We start from the raw sequence: 15,269 nt of genomic DNA on the forward strand, positions 1-15,269 counted from the left end.
CATGAATACTGTGTAACTTACAAGAGTGAGTTGAGTTTCTTTAGTGTTTTCATTCCTACTTTTATTTATCCATGATAAGATTAACTGAAAAAAACCCAACCTCGTATTTCCCACATGCAGCCAGAAAAAAAAAAGGATTTTCCTTGACAGCTATCAGTGCCCCAATTATATTCCCTACAAACCTTTTCTAGGGGAATACTGTGATTCAAAGAAAAAAACCTGGAATCCAGATTACAACTAAATTTGATGAGATGGAAGCCTCTGGCAAGTAGAACATGCTGCACTGCCTTAAAATAAAGGGGCATGTTATATTCCAAACCACAGAGATTTATCCAGTTCTGCCTGTTATTTGAACAAATACTTAACCATATTAGCAGAACTATATTTTTTCATTACCTTTAAAGAGTAGAAATTAATCTTTAATTTATCTGTACAATGCCGTTATTTCATAAGGCTGTCAATTCTTTGTTAACTGATCTTTTTTTTCTCTTTTAAAATAAAGACCATGAAACTACATTTGCAGTTTTTTAAAAGGCTTCCATTTGGAATTAAAAGAGACTTGCTTTTGGGAACAATGCATGTTGTGAGTTGAGAAAAAGCAGGAGTACTGTACCCTGTCAAAATGATTGAATGATGCTCGGAAGTCATTCATTTGTTCCTGGGTGATACCCTTGGCATCTCTTGTGAGGATCTGAGTCTCAACCTCATTGATAGTTCGAGCAATGGTGGTAAGTAGGAGCTCCCATCCAACACGGATGTGCTATGAGAGAGAAAATACTGATTTATTAAAGAATCAAATATATTCTTCTGAGTATAAAAAGTACTATAAGCAAAATAGCAGCTCTAAGTGTTTATGATACCTTTTCCATACCACAATCTCTATATTATGATCAAAGATCATTAAAAATATAAATGGTCTTCATAAAAATATGTTTTCTAAATGGGTACTTCTTCACTAAAAGTAAAAATAAGTTAAAATAAAACAGGTCTTCTGAGATTATTAGAAAGTTTGCCACAGACCATCATCTGTTGCAGGCTCTTCAGATCAGAGAAGGTAGTTAGATGGCAGAAGAGGGCAGAATAAACTAACAAGTACAAAGGGGAGTAAATGGCTACCTCCATAGTATAGTTGGTGTGCTTGTTGTCAAACACCAGAGCTTCTTGTATAAGCTGATGATCTCCTTCCAGTTTGTCAATGTTGTGTTTATAATTAATGATATTGTGCTCATATTGCTTCAGCTGATTCATCTGGTCCTCCAAAGGCCCTGTCATTTCAATAGAGCTGCGGGCAATTTCCTGTCAAAAGAGACAAAGACACCCCCCACCCACAGTGTTTAAGCTTCAGATTTGCTAATTTGCCCAATGTTCATAAAAATATATAATACTTTCATAGTAAGAAGCAATATTAATAAAACCTTCATACAGTGAAGATGATCAATTTTACAGTAGAAAACATATTTCAAAATAAATGAGGCAGATTTATTTAAGGAATTAGTATTGGGACCCCAGTGATCCTGGTCTCTTTCCTTAGCAGAAGCTAAGTAGTAATTGTTTAGTGACTGGTTTTTTCAAAGCTACATCTCCTGCTCACCGTCAAGTTACCACTTGTACAAGCTTCCACAGTTCTAAAAAACATTTTAACAGGCACTAAATACTTCAGAATCAAACAGCTGGTGAACTATCATGGAGATTGCTGCTGACCTGCATACAAAGCAGAGATTGAAAATGATAAACCACTTTGTTCATCAGTTTCTGTGTGAGGGTCTGAGACTCACCTCCATCTTGGTCTGGATCCATGGCCCAATGACATTGGCCTGAGCAGCAAACTGGCGACGCAGGCGCTCATTGGCATGCTGGCGGGCTAGTTCCTCCTGCAAGGATTGATCCCTCTGAGGCACCAGCTGCTTCACCTGTTAGAATGGGAAAGCACTGAGTGTGAGTAGGCACAATTGAACAGTTGTGGAGCAAAACAAATGGAGCGAATAAGTCTACAGTTACTATTTTTTCTTATTAGTCTGAAGGTTGATATCAGGACAAGCCAGAAACATAATCACTATTTTATTTACCAATTTTGTACTAACATAAGAAATTACTAACATGGTCTTAGACAGCCTGACCAGAGAGAGAGATTGACATGGAAAGAGAAGAAATTCTCACCTCTGGCTGTACTCAAGTTCAAGACAATTACTCAACTCAGACTGCTATTAGAGCAGTTACTTTGTTTTTCTTTTGAAACACAGGTGATTTTTCAATCTCCAAGTAAGAATTCTAAGAAAACTGAGTGCAAAACCTTTTATCTGAGCACAGCTGTTACAATAGGATAACGTGAGACACATTCTGTCCATCATGTACAGCTGAAGGTATCTAAAGAATTGTAAATGCTTTTCTTTTTCTTCTTTTTGCTTATCCTTCTGGATTGCCTGGGACATTCTGAATTTAGTCCTGATTGTTTGTTTTGTATAACCCATTGAAGGTGTGTTATTGTCCATGTAAGTTTATGTATTTGGTAAACCCACACGTTCTACACAATCATTTACCTTCAGCATATTATCTGTCTTGGTTCCAAATGAAATAGTTTGTGTGATTGCTCTAGGAGCCTCTCTTTAATCCCTCCCCAGTAATTTTTTAAGGTAATTGCTGATTTCAATCTAATTGGACAGGACATTAATGGTCCAAAGATGATAATTTTTTACATTTGTGAAAAGCAGCAGCGGGGTACAGGAGACACACGAACTGCTGTTTATAGCGAGAGAAAGAACACAATCATTTCCTGTTCTTTTGAGAGCACCCCCTGGCTCATCTGCTGGCTAGCCACCAGCTTTGCACTACCTCTAACTCATGCTTCTCTTGCCTGCCAAAAAGCCAAAAAGGACATAGGTAAGATTGAGTGATGGGATTAAGGGATATTGTGAAGCAAGCCTAGCAAACATAAGAGAGAGCATAAGATACTATAGAAAGTTCATTCTGGCATCTGATGATCTAGAATAATTTACAGACTTAGTGTAAAATTCGGTGAATATTCTCACTATTCCTAAACTAGAATACCATGTAAAAATGTCTTTTATGTATTTAGCATACGTTACCTTTTCCCACTTGCTACGAATCTCTTCCACAGTAACAGTGCTGTAAGGATTAGTTGCACTTATTCTCATGCTGTAACTCTGAATAACTTTTTCAACTTCATTCTGGATTGACAGTATGGCCTGTCTTTCACCATCTGCCTCTGGCAAAGTGGCTTTAAATTGATCATGTGCAGAGATTAAACTCTAAAATCAGAAAGAGAGAAGGAAAGCATGATAACTTCAACGTTTCTTCCAACATCTGGAAGATCTGCTGTAAATAAGCACAGATCCTATTCAGCCTTTCAAATACCCTGCCTACGTGTATCTGTAGATACAGAAAATAATACAGGCAGATACATCCATGAAACACTCCTCATTGACTTTATCAGGACTATCACTTCTTCCATGATCTCTGGAATATTCTTTCATACCAGTGAAACCCCCTGTTTATAATAGAGAGACATTGCCTGTCATAAAGAAAATGTCAAGACAGATAGGTTCTGTTTTTTTCTTACATGTGTTCTATCCTCCAAGAAGGAAAAGCTTTCTTTCTTGTTTTCCCTGTGACTGTATGCCAAAAAATAAACAATTATGTACCTGAATTTCTTCTATGCTGTGAACAATAAACATATCCTGTAGGTCTTCCATAGCACCTTCCATCCAGTTGTTGAAAGGAGCAGCTCTTTTGGCAAACTCCAGGTGAAGCTGATCAATTGTTTCGAGCAATTTCTCCGTCCTCTGTACAGATCAGAAAAGGTACATTCCTTTGTTACCAGGCCAAGACTCCGCACACATACCCATCCATGCACAGTCATGCCTCTTCTTTTCAAAAGCAACTGATTGTACTGCTGACTGATTTCACCACCTGCTTTAAGGATTCTCACTCAAAGCAACAGGACTAATTGCAGTAGATACTCTCATATGCAACATGTTAAAAAGGGTACATGCCAAAAAAAAAAGGATGACAGGTGAAATTACTATTTGTAAGTCAATTAAAATCTGCTAATCCTACTTTGTAATATAGAAAGGAAGAGTTAAAACATACGTTTTCCATCTTAGCATACATGTGTGTGACTTCCTCTTTTCTTAAGGAACAAGGTTTTGGAATACTCACTACCAAAAAATTAACTCAGTGCTGGCCGTTATCCTGTACCTCACCTGATTAACCTCAAACATGTGAAAAGGTAAGCACCTAATGGCTTTTGTTATCCTTGCTGGACATCAAATTCCTAAAGAGTGGTGCTACAAACCACATGCCATTTGTTGTTTCTTTAGAGCTGTCATTGTCAGCTGAATACTGTCAAGTCTGCTCTGAGCAATTCCATCTGCAAATTAAACCACATCAAAATGAAATGGAGATTCAAGGAAAGGATTTTCTGTTGTTTGGATTCCAAAGGGGACGCTCAATGGCATTGTTTCCAGATCAGAAACAAATGGTTCATTGCCCTGCCTGCCTCAGCTGAGCTGTTGATCACTGTTACATGGTTTACCTCCAGTGCCTCTCTCCTTTTCTGAGTAAGTGTTCCCAGGCTGTCCCATTGGTCACATATCTTTTGGCATCTGTCATTGACACTTGCAGCATCATGGTAGTCCAGTTCACTAAGAAAGATTGAAGACAAAAATCTGTGTCACTTTCTGAAAGACAGGAGCAGTTGCATTGTCTACATTCTTCCACCTCCCCTCTTTTTTGCAACATTTCTCCTCCAGGTAAGCAAGTGTGGCAATACAGACATGTGTGATCTAGGCATTCAGCATTTCAAGAAGTGAAGCACAGGAACAGGATCAGCCTCCTCTATTATGAGAAAAATGAAGTACCTATCTGTGACACCCAGGTATTAAAGAGAATTAAGGTATCTAACCATCTTTGCCTCAGCTATTCCTGTGGCATAAGCAATTTGATCTCCTGAAGAACAGAATGCTTCAGTCTGGGGCTTTATCAAGTTTCTGAAGATTGATAGAGTTTCAGAAACATAGATTTCATTTGAAATAATCCAATGATCCTTTCCAGCTTCATATGCTCTGAAATGATTTAACAGAGAAACAGACCGCAGGTTGCATTCCAAGCATAGTCTCTCTCACAAGCCCATCAATACTAATATGGGCTGCACAGATCTGGGACAGAGAGCAATTTTGATCTTCCTCTCCAGGAACTCCCCACAGAGCTACTCCCCGGAACTGGATGGTTCAGAGGACAGGGATCACCAGCATGAATCAGCACACCCGCAAAGGATGCAGCAGTTAACAATGCTTTTTCACCTGCTTAATAAGCTTATATTATCCTGACAGAAAGCAACTTACTACTCTGCCTAAGACTGGGTAACTTTTTAAGGCTCTGTCCTGAGATTCTGCACTAAGTCTATCTCAAATTGAATTTTTTACCTCAGTGGCATATAATCCCTTTGGTTCTGCTGCAGCCATCATGACCATTATAAAATATATGTATTTGGCTCTTTAGAAGCTCACTTTTATTGGTGAATCACCATCCACTGAATTTAGCTCTTGGCTGCTCCCTGAGGACACTTTGCCCAATACTAAACGTTGCAGAGCCTATGATATGTGACAGTGTGGAAATATGAAGCTAAGATTTACTTTAAGACTTGAACAAGACATTAAATGCAGATAGAATTTGTTCTCTTCTTTTGAGCATTCTTCTCTAGACAACTGGCAAGAGGAATGTACAGATCACTTTGACAGTAACATAGAGAATCACAGAGGTCAAAATGAGAAAATAGGTAGCTTTCCTCTGTGAAGCTACTCTGTAGGGCAGGGGCAGTGTTCATGCTTCCTCCTCTAAGCTCAGTCAGAGCAATGTAGTTGGGATGAAGTTGAGACGTATGTAAACCTTTCTGTTTAAAGAGGCTTCAGATGTGCTGCAATGTATTGATTGTTGAAAGTGAAGAATGCTAAAACAAGTAAAAATCAAATGCCATAACAATTTTTAAAAATAGCAACACCAACCCAAAACTGAAAGAACTGTTACACATAAAGAGAAAGCTGCTACCAAGTCATACCAGGAAAGGCCTCCTGAACTTGAAAACTTACTCCTCCTTTGGAGCAAGCCTTTTTGTAAGCCTTTATGTGATACAACAAAAGCCATCTATCTGTTAAGAAATTTCATGTCAGAAGCATGGAGTTTTGGATGAAACAGGGTGAGATAGTTTGCTGCTATAAGTTTTTGGCTGGAAGTTGGTTTGTTGGGTTTTTTTTTTTTCATTATAGCATATTGATGATGTTTCTGTGCAATCTATGAGCCCACTAAGGGGATGGGATGTGGAGATTTGTATTCTCATCTCTTTTCATGTACCATATCTAATATACCAGGATATGAACAGGGTGATTTTCCAGATGCTCCAGGTCACATCCCTGACAGTACTGCAGATTGTATTTTTGCTTCAGTGGATCACTTATCTCCTTTTGTCGATTAGGATAAGGGCAGGTGACCTTCTGTGAAAGTGAGGGACTGATTGTACCAGCTCTGGTAAAAGCTCTGGAAGTTAACATGCTAACATTCCTCCAGCAGCCCTGCCAGAGGTTCAGTCATTCCACATGAGATCTCTGCTATCCTATTTCTTCCAGGCATATGTGCTGTGGACGACCAGGTACGAAAGGAATCATATCAAAACAACTTTTACAAAGGGCACCGGTGGGTCAAAAATTGTAAGTTAAATTACCAAGTGGCATTAAATAGCATCGCTCCACTACCTGTCTGGGCCTGTTGTAGTTTACTTCAAATATCAATGTATGTAATATTCAAGTATATTATAGGTATCAAACAACATTTTTCTGCTCATAGCAAGAGCAGAGGTAGAAATAACAACTCTCAGAAGATTATTTACTTAGAAATGAAGCACAGCTTTATATTCCTTGTCCTATTAATTTTTGTATCTCAACATTTAAGCTGTGAAGAGACATTTTGTAAAAGGAAGTTTTGCTTGTCGCGAAGTACTGCTGCACATGTGTTACAGACCTTCTAAGAAAACAGTCATTTCTATTAATTTGGATGTTTGAAGTCTACAGGCTTTGGAATTTAAAAATCATTAAGCAATTCCTTTTGATCCTCCAAATAATTCAGTCATATCTGTAAAGAATTAAAAATTTACTCAAATTTTTGCCCTGATCTAGAGAAGCACTTAAGTATGAGGTCACTCTAGCAACAGTGATAGGGTCACAAAAATAACCTGCTGAGCAACATGCTTTAACACAGCTTCAGAACCAGCTCAGGTTAATCGTACACGTAAGCACAATTTGAGCCCACGTTCTCAGAAACAAAAATACTCTCCAAATCAGTGTTACAGATAGTGGTCTTCTTGGCTGAAAATCAGTTGCTGTATTAGAAGTGATGGATGTACAAGAAACTACATTCTAAAACTTTTCTCACTGAAATGAACACACAAGTTCCTAAATGTGTATGGCATAAACGAATACGGCATTTCATAGTACAGTTCACACAGGTTCTATTTAGCATTTGCTGTCATAAATGGCAAATTCCATTTTAGAATTGCCTGACTTTTTACAGCTGTGTATATGGCCTTATCCATGCCTTGCCATGCCTCATTGCCAAGGAATATCTAAGTCGATACCGACTGGAACACAACAACAATCTTCTAGCAGTATCCTGTCTGGAATCACCTGCTTGCGCGTAAACACAAATCCTCCATCTGGACAGCACCAATGAACAAGCTTGTACAACTTTAACTGCGCAGTGAACTGAGCTGCTCCAGCAGAAAATACCAAAACAGAGAGGAAACCAGAACTAGTGGAGTGCAAGGTCACACAGCAATTTTTCCACTTGGAAACAGCAACATCAGGCAGCCAAGAGATTTGCTGAAACAAGCTACAGAGCTGTACTGCCTTGGCATTTAGACACAGATCATGATGATTTCTCTAAGGGCCTGATCCAGTGATGAAAAAAACAACCAAAAAAGCAAAGGAAAAAAATACCCACATTGACTAAAATACTCTCTTATCAGGTGCCAATGCTCATTTCTTGGCACTCAGACGTCAGTCAATCCTTCTTTAAAAATACGAATGGAGAAATAAATTAGTGTTTTCCTCTGTAATTGCATTGTGTGAGGAATTATCCCTGAAATCAGCATTTAAATAAAAGCTGCCCATTTCTTGCAGCTAAGAATAAAACTTGACCTTTATGACCTTTCATTCATTGTTCTCCAAGGGCATTAAGCCTGACTGAACTATGAGTCTCAGTGAAAAATCAGGCACTGACAGCCCATTGTATGAGGAAGCAGAGAAGCAATGGGTTTTCAGCACCTTTGCAGACCAGGACACAAATAACTTGTTTAACTTCACACAGCAAATTACTGAAACAACTGAGAAGAGACAGTCCTAAAATAGACAGGATACAGTGTTCACTGGCCTCACCAGAGGTAAAGGACACAGGGTTCAAAACACTGGTAAGCAGATGCTGCACTATGTATACTGCATTCCCAAAGTTACTCAACACTTGTAAAGCTGAACCTGCATTAAAAATGATTAGGTGTTCCACAATTTTTCTTTAGTATAAAGAGAAACAAACCTTGGGGCAATCCCAAGCACAGCTACAGGCTGGGCAGAAAATGGACTTGAGAGCAGCCCTGAGGCCTGGGGGTGCTGGTTGACATGAAGCTCATCATGAGCTGGCGGTGTGCACTTGGAGCCCAGAAAGCCAACTGTGTCCTGGGCTGCATCAAAAGGCGCGTGAACCAGCACATCAAAGGAAGTGACTCTCCCCCTCTACTCACTCTCATGAGACCCCACCTGGAGTTCTGCATTCAGCTCTAGGGGCCCCACAGAAGGAGAACGTGGAGTTGCTTGAGTGAGTCCAGAGGAGGGCCATGAAGATGATGAGAAGGCTGGAGCAGCTCTCCTATGGAGACAGGCTGAGAGAGTTGAGGTTGTTCAGCCTGGAGAAGACAAGGCTCTGGGGAGACCTTACAGCAGCCTTCCGGTACCTAAGGGGGGCTACAGGAGAGCTGGAGAGGGATATTTTACAAGGGCCTGTAGTGACAGGACAAGGCATAATGGCTTTAAACTGAAAAAGGGGAGATTTAGATTAGACGGTAGGGAAAAAAGTCTTTACTGTGAGTGTGATGAGACGCTGGAACATGTTGTCCAGAGAAGTTGTGGATGCCCCATCCCTCAACTGTTCAAGGCCAGGTTGGATGAGGCTTTATGCAACCTGGTCTAGTGGAAGGTGTCCCTGCCACAGGCAGTGGGGTTGGAACAAGATGATCTTTAAAGCCCCTTCCAAGCCAAAGCATTCTGTAAGTCTATGAAATAACTTCACAGCAGAGATCAAGGCATGCCAGAAGGTATTTCGTAAGTTCACATACTCGATGAAATCTCCATTCTCGGTATTTTTCAGACTTCTTTCACACTAACTAAGCCCCAGTACATTCTCTGCTTTACTTTTCCTCCTTTGAATAGTCTGGAAAAAATAGGATTTTTCTTCTGAATCCATTTGAATTAGATGATTACTGTAAGTGCTGCTACTATCAGGAATGAACTACATTCTTAGACAACTGTTGGATTTTTAAATTGTTAATGAATGTGGAGCTGTTTATGAGTCATGGTCCTTCACCAAGTGAAAAGAGGGCATGGTTCTTAACACTTGATTTCTGAATAGTAACTCTTTTGCCTATTCAAGAAGGTGAGAAATTGAAACTTGGAGAGCTGAAGCCAAGGCCAGGAATATGAGAATTTTGATCTTGGCTCCTGTTTCGACCACTACTGCACATTTGTTCCTGTTGGCTTTCCAGATTTATGCTGTGAGTGAGCAATGAATTTAACTATGTGCCAAATTGCTAAGATCAGGGGTCGTGCCACTGACTTACAGTACAAACTCACCACAATTAACTGCAAAAGATTATAAAATCAAATGTGCTTACCTTGGTGCATATACCAAGATGATCTTGCTACTTAGCAACAACAGTATGTGACAGTACAGTCCTGAGCAGACCTTTGCTGACAAAACTGTGCTTCACATAGGTGAATTAACAGCCTTAACTGGGCATAGCATGCTGAGTAAGCAAGTGTTGGTCCTGTGGCTACACAGACAGAACTATAGGTGAAAATTCCTGCTCTCCTATAGGAGAGCTTGTGTGCCGGATTGCTTGTGTGACCCTGAGCAAGTTATTTAGTTCCCATATGCCCTGCTGTCCTTTCTGTAAAAAGGAAACAATGGCACTTCTCAATATAATAAGAAAGTAAGTATGCTAGAGACAACTAATCTTCAGAAAAGCCAGTGCACTTTCCACTGCAATAGAGATAATTTAGGGATGTGAAGCTTTTTGAAAGGACCAGTATACCTGGGGGAAAATCCTTAATTTTAATGTGAAGATGCTAGACCTGTAATTTGTGTAAGTGAAAGTATTTTCTAAGTTAAGCAACTCATAGCCAGTACCTCTCAGCAGACCATAGGAACTGAAAAATAAACACCTCCAGGATTCCCATTAACATGTAATGGGCTCATCAATAGTGCTAATGCTAAAAGAATATTGTTAAGTCACTTTTAAAGTGTTTGTTTTCAGATAATTTTGGTCTGTTGAATGTCCATATTTGGCTGGGGGTAAGGGGGAGATGAGGGAAAGGTCTCGGTGACCAGCTCAGATAATATACTTACAAAGCTATCTCTGGAATTCTTACGTTGGTACCTATGACTATCAAATTCATTGGAAAGAGTTTATCGCAAAGTTAAATGTCAGCAGCTGCAAGCCTTTAAATGGAACATACTTCAGCTCCTGGGCAATGGCAGCGATCTGTTCCACCCTGTCCTGGTGAGCAGCCAAATCGCTCTCAAAAGCTTCATGTTTCCTTAACATGGCGCGGACTTCTGTCAGAGAAGCAGATTCATAATCCTTCTGAAGCAAGATCTGCTCTTTGCCTGAATGAGGAAATTTAAGTATTAGTAATATTTTATTTATTGGTTAGAACAATTGCGAATTTAGTCAACTTTTTAAACTTAGGCACAGTGGCAATCACATGTTTGAGATGAAGTCCCACTCCCACTGAAATCAGTAGCAAATTGTCAGCACATGTGTTATTTAGAAATACATTTTTTTAGAGATCTGTCAGTAATTCCTTCATTTTTGCATAGTCTGTTTATACTAGTCTAAAATAGCGAGTAACACATTGCTGGAGAAACTGGCATAAAAATGGTGTGTTGGCAAAAACCGAAGCTCTAAACTGTTGTGACAAGTCTGCAGAATAGACTTATGAAACCAGAAATCACACTGTTATGCTCAGCTTCTCTCTTACTAATGTCCTTTTAGACTTTTTCATGTCCTGCCTTCAGTTCATTTTAGCACTTCCAAAGGAGGGTTAAAAAAGAAACGCGTGGCTGCCTTTTGTATCAAACATGGAATTTTGAATGAAAAATGCCAACCTATTTGCAAAAGTAGAGAAGCAAAGCGGAAATCAGAAACTGAAATACCACTCTTCAGTAGCTCCTGTGTTGGACAACTGAATCTATGCAGATAGCCCTTACAACTGCAGCTCACCACATGCCATTACGCAGCTCTCTGAATTCTAGAGCCACAAGAGACTATTGTTTCCTTGCTATGTACCAGCTTATGTGAAGTTTTCCCTGCATAACGTGTAACATGTCACCAGGAGCAGTTTATGCTCAGAAAATAAGCTCTCTGCGCTGATAAACATTGTAGTTTCCCTTCTAGTATCTGCTTGGCAGCTGTTTACAGCCTTGTATGCGTCAAGCAACTGTGTGGACTCTGGTTTCCTTTCACAGCGTGAAAAGATTCTCGCTGGAAAAAGCCAGAACCACAGCAGAAGCAGGAAGACTGTTGCCAGAGCAAACAATAGGATGATAAAGCTGATCTATGTTTAATTGTCCCAGACAAGACTGTATGCCAGTGTATGGTCCTCTGGCTGTTACAACTTCATGTAAGGTTAGGTTACCATTAAAAAATACAACTAGAAATGGGGTCTAATCCGTGGTATGGAGAAAAGCAGAAATGAGTCCATTATCATGTAGTTTATGTGGACTATTCAAAACATCATGATGACCAACTGATAATCAACTCAGAATAACTTTGTTAATAATTTCACACTTAACCAGTGGTGTCACTGGATTGCTGATGCACAAATACATAGGAATCCGTTACCAGTAATGGCCTCTATTCAAATGCTGAATATTCCCATGGAGTTTGAGTCACTACCTCAAGAGTATCATTTTGACAGTTTCATTAGCATCAATGCTTACAAGTCAGGATCATGACTACAGTCAACAAAGCCTGCGATTTTTTCTGTTATTATTTTAGATTTCTAAACCTGTCCGAACTACTTGTGAGTTTCTGGCTGGCAAATATTCAGCACCAACAGTTCGACTTCGAACATTTATACATGAAAAATGCTAGAAGCCATCTCTGCTCACCATATGCCCACTGTTCATGAGTGGAAGCTTTCTGCCTAAATTTCTCAGCCAAGTGTTCAAGTCTTTCTAGCCTTCGTATTTCATTCAGCAGCCACTCTTCATAGCCTTTCTCAGCTTGTTCAAGTCTCTGCCAAGCACTGGCAATATCCTGTGAAGAGAATACATGGCAGGGAAGGGATGAAACTATAATCTTTTTTAATCCAAATTTGCAGATTTCAGATTCATTCACAATTTTGCTCCAAACCCAGAAGTTTTTATGTCCAGATTTTGTAAAATCACAGAATCATAGAAAATGTTGTCAAGCAGCTCAGGAAGTCTTGCAGTCCAGACATTTACTTCTAATAGCGCATCCTATTCAGGTAGGTTCATAAAGGAACCCCTTCATAAATGGCTTCAAGTGTAGACACATTGTTTCTTCATGATACATTGCTTTTACCTCCCATTTTACAGTGTTCTTTTATGACAATCCTATCTATTCCCAAAATAAAAGTGCTTTGCTCTCAGAAGCTGACAGTATCAAAATAATTAGCATCAAGAGGATTTGATGTGTATTTTGTCTGAAATACAAATTCATTTCATTTTCTGTAGTGCACAAAGTTTTGTGAGCTTCCTCAGAAACTCAAGGCATAAGTAGGAAACTGAAGTAACAGGGCCCTTACTTTCTGCACATGGGAGTGGACAATGGCCCTTTTCAGTTAACGCAATCCTCCATTTATCAAATCTGAGCAGCCAAAACACAATGATGGAACAGAGTACAGAAACTGGTTTGCTGTCTTCCACAGGAAATGTTTTGACCCACAGCCAACTCACAATACCTATCAGAAGATGAGAATTCTTAGTACTGACTATTCTCATCTTTAGAGACAGAATAAAAAAAAACAAATTTAATAAGTATAAACGAGCAGAAACATACATTAAGCAGTGTCTATTTCTGTGAGTCTGATGGCCAACATGTCAGAGAAAACACTGTGAATTTTGCTTAAATAAACCATATTTGGTCTCACTGATAGAGAGGTATTGATAACACTCCCAAAGGAAGCTCTGTACTGTCTCACATTTCAAGACGATTTGCTCTTGGGGACAGCTTTCAAAGAGGCATGAGCATGCTTAAGAGAAAGCGAGATTCTAGAATGAAAGGTGACGAGTAAAAAGGCCGGTTTGATATTACTAAAGTGCAACAAACTGAAGTTTCTGAGGATGAATTAAAATGGCATTTCAATCCTTCAGATTGAAATTTTTGTGAGAATATTGATAAAAAGGAGAACGGAATATTGATGCCTCCTTTACTTACTGAAACCATTTTCCCCTCTGATGGCATGAAAGCTGGCCGATTGCTGATTCTCAGTTTTGTCTGCAGGGTGTTAAAATTGATCTCCAGCTGACATTTCTCTTGGACTTTGGGAGGTTTGTGTTTGCGGCGGTAGTCCCGGAAATCCTCTAATTTCTTCTGCATAGCCTGCATTGTTTTTTCTGGGGTCCTGTTTTCCAGCCAAGGTATTGTCCGGCGAATCCATTCTAAAAGCTTTCAAACCAACACAAACAGTTGAAATAAAGGCAATGGAAAAGCAACCGAAAAAAGATCATATTGAATCCACAAATCCTAATTGAGTTTGCTCCATTTTAATATTAATGACTTCAGTCGGTGTCAGTGCCTTAAAGGCAAGTAAGCATAATGCTTCTAAGGCTGAGCAATACTCTTGTAACTAGTTTTCCCAGACATTCTGTGTATTTCTAGAAATACCCCAATTTTCAGAAGATGAAGACACATGTAAGGTGTCTCTAGCTTTTTACTCAAAACCTGAGTTACCTAAAATCACTTGCCGCTTTCAAAATTATTGGTCGTGATGTCACAAGTAGTCAAAGTTACGAGATCAGGACAGACACCAGCCAAGTAACTCAGGTCATATAAAAACCTTCACTCAGAAGTCAGTTAGCACCAGCATAATGCTATTGTCTTTGTGTCTTTGGTCCCAGTGTGTTTTTGCATGTTATGCGTTAAACACAAGCGAGCTCTGACTTGTGCACTACACATCTGTAGTCCTGACTCGATAATTTGCCATTTACCAAGAAAGGACAGGAGGGGAACAACATGCCCCCTTTTTCATTCACTGCTGCCTGCGTTTACAGGTGCATTGTGAACACCCTGACTGACCCTGTCTGGGGGTGCTTTATAGTGCACAAAGCCAACAGGCTTGCTTGGAGTGACAAGAACCTGGACGGTCCACATGTGGACAAGGATGGCTGCCTTTGGATGTTACAGGGACAGCACGTTTGGCGTTGGGGCAGACCAATGACACTTCTCAGAACATCCTTTTTGGCCCATTAATGAGACTGAGTGATTTTCTGGAGGTCACACAGAAAGTCTATGGCAAAGGAGTCACTGAACCTTGACACCTTGGGCATCCGAGCTTTGTATCCTACCACTGTGACATTTACCCGTATAGTGTCTTCACTTTGCTGTCTTGCAGAGAACGCATGAATCTCTCAGTACTTTACCAACATAATTGTAACCACATTACAGATAACAGCTGTCTTTACCTCACTTGCTAGTCTCTCGTACTCCTCCATCAACCTCTCATTTTCCTGATTCACAGCAAGCACCTTACAGATCCGGTTAGCTGCAGTCTCAGCCTGTAAAACACAGCAAATAAACAGGACGTATTCATAAACGCATTCTGAGCAAGGTACAGGCTTGAAGAATGTGCCTGCTGAAAATAAAAAATCACATCGGTTTATAGTTGTTGATTTGTGCTCCTATGTTACTTGGGTGTATATTTAATCTCCTTCCGTAGTCACAGATTCCAGTGGCCTTATCATACAAG

The 15,269-nt window shown here is 39.7% G+C and overlaps 1 protein-coding gene across 3 annotated transcripts in view; it reads right to left on the bottom strand.

The window, feature by feature from the left end:
* Nucleotides 1-15,269, bottom strand: part of ACTN2 (actinin alpha 2) — a 68,778-nt gene that overhangs the window by 10,166 nt on the left and 43,343 nt on the right. For all 3 annotated transcript variants that reach the window (XM_062637397.1, XM_062637398.1, XM_062637396.1), the window contains exons 9-18: nucleotides 14,986-15,078; nucleotides 13,739-13,969; nucleotides 12,448-12,595; nucleotides 10,791-10,941; nucleotides 4,553-4,661; nucleotides 3,660-3,800; nucleotides 3,084-3,266; nucleotides 1,776-1,910; nucleotides 1,117-1,296; nucleotides 614-760 (exon numbers count right to left, since the gene is read on the bottom strand). In XM_062637397.1, coding sequence (XP_062493381.1) covers nucleotides 614-760; nucleotides 1,117-1,296; nucleotides 1,776-1,910; nucleotides 3,084-3,266; nucleotides 3,660-3,800; nucleotides 4,553-4,661; nucleotides 10,791-10,941; nucleotides 12,448-12,595; nucleotides 13,739-13,969; nucleotides 14,986-15,078 — 1,518 coding nt within the window. The remainder of the gene's footprint in view (nucleotides 1-613; nucleotides 761-1,116; nucleotides 1,297-1,775; nucleotides 1,911-3,083; nucleotides 3,267-3,659; nucleotides 3,801-4,552; nucleotides 4,662-10,790; nucleotides 10,942-12,447; nucleotides 12,596-13,738; nucleotides 13,970-14,985; nucleotides 15,079-15,269) is intronic.

Source organism: Pezoporus occidentalis, unplaced genomic scaffold (genome assembly GCF_034315485.1).
Source record: "Pezoporus occidentalis ecotype Australia unplaced genomic scaffold, CSIRO_AGI_Poc_V1 ctg52, whole genome shotgun sequence".
Lineage (NCBI taxonomy): Eukaryota > Metazoa > Chordata > Aves > Psittaciformes > Psittacidae > Pezoporus > Pezoporus occidentalis.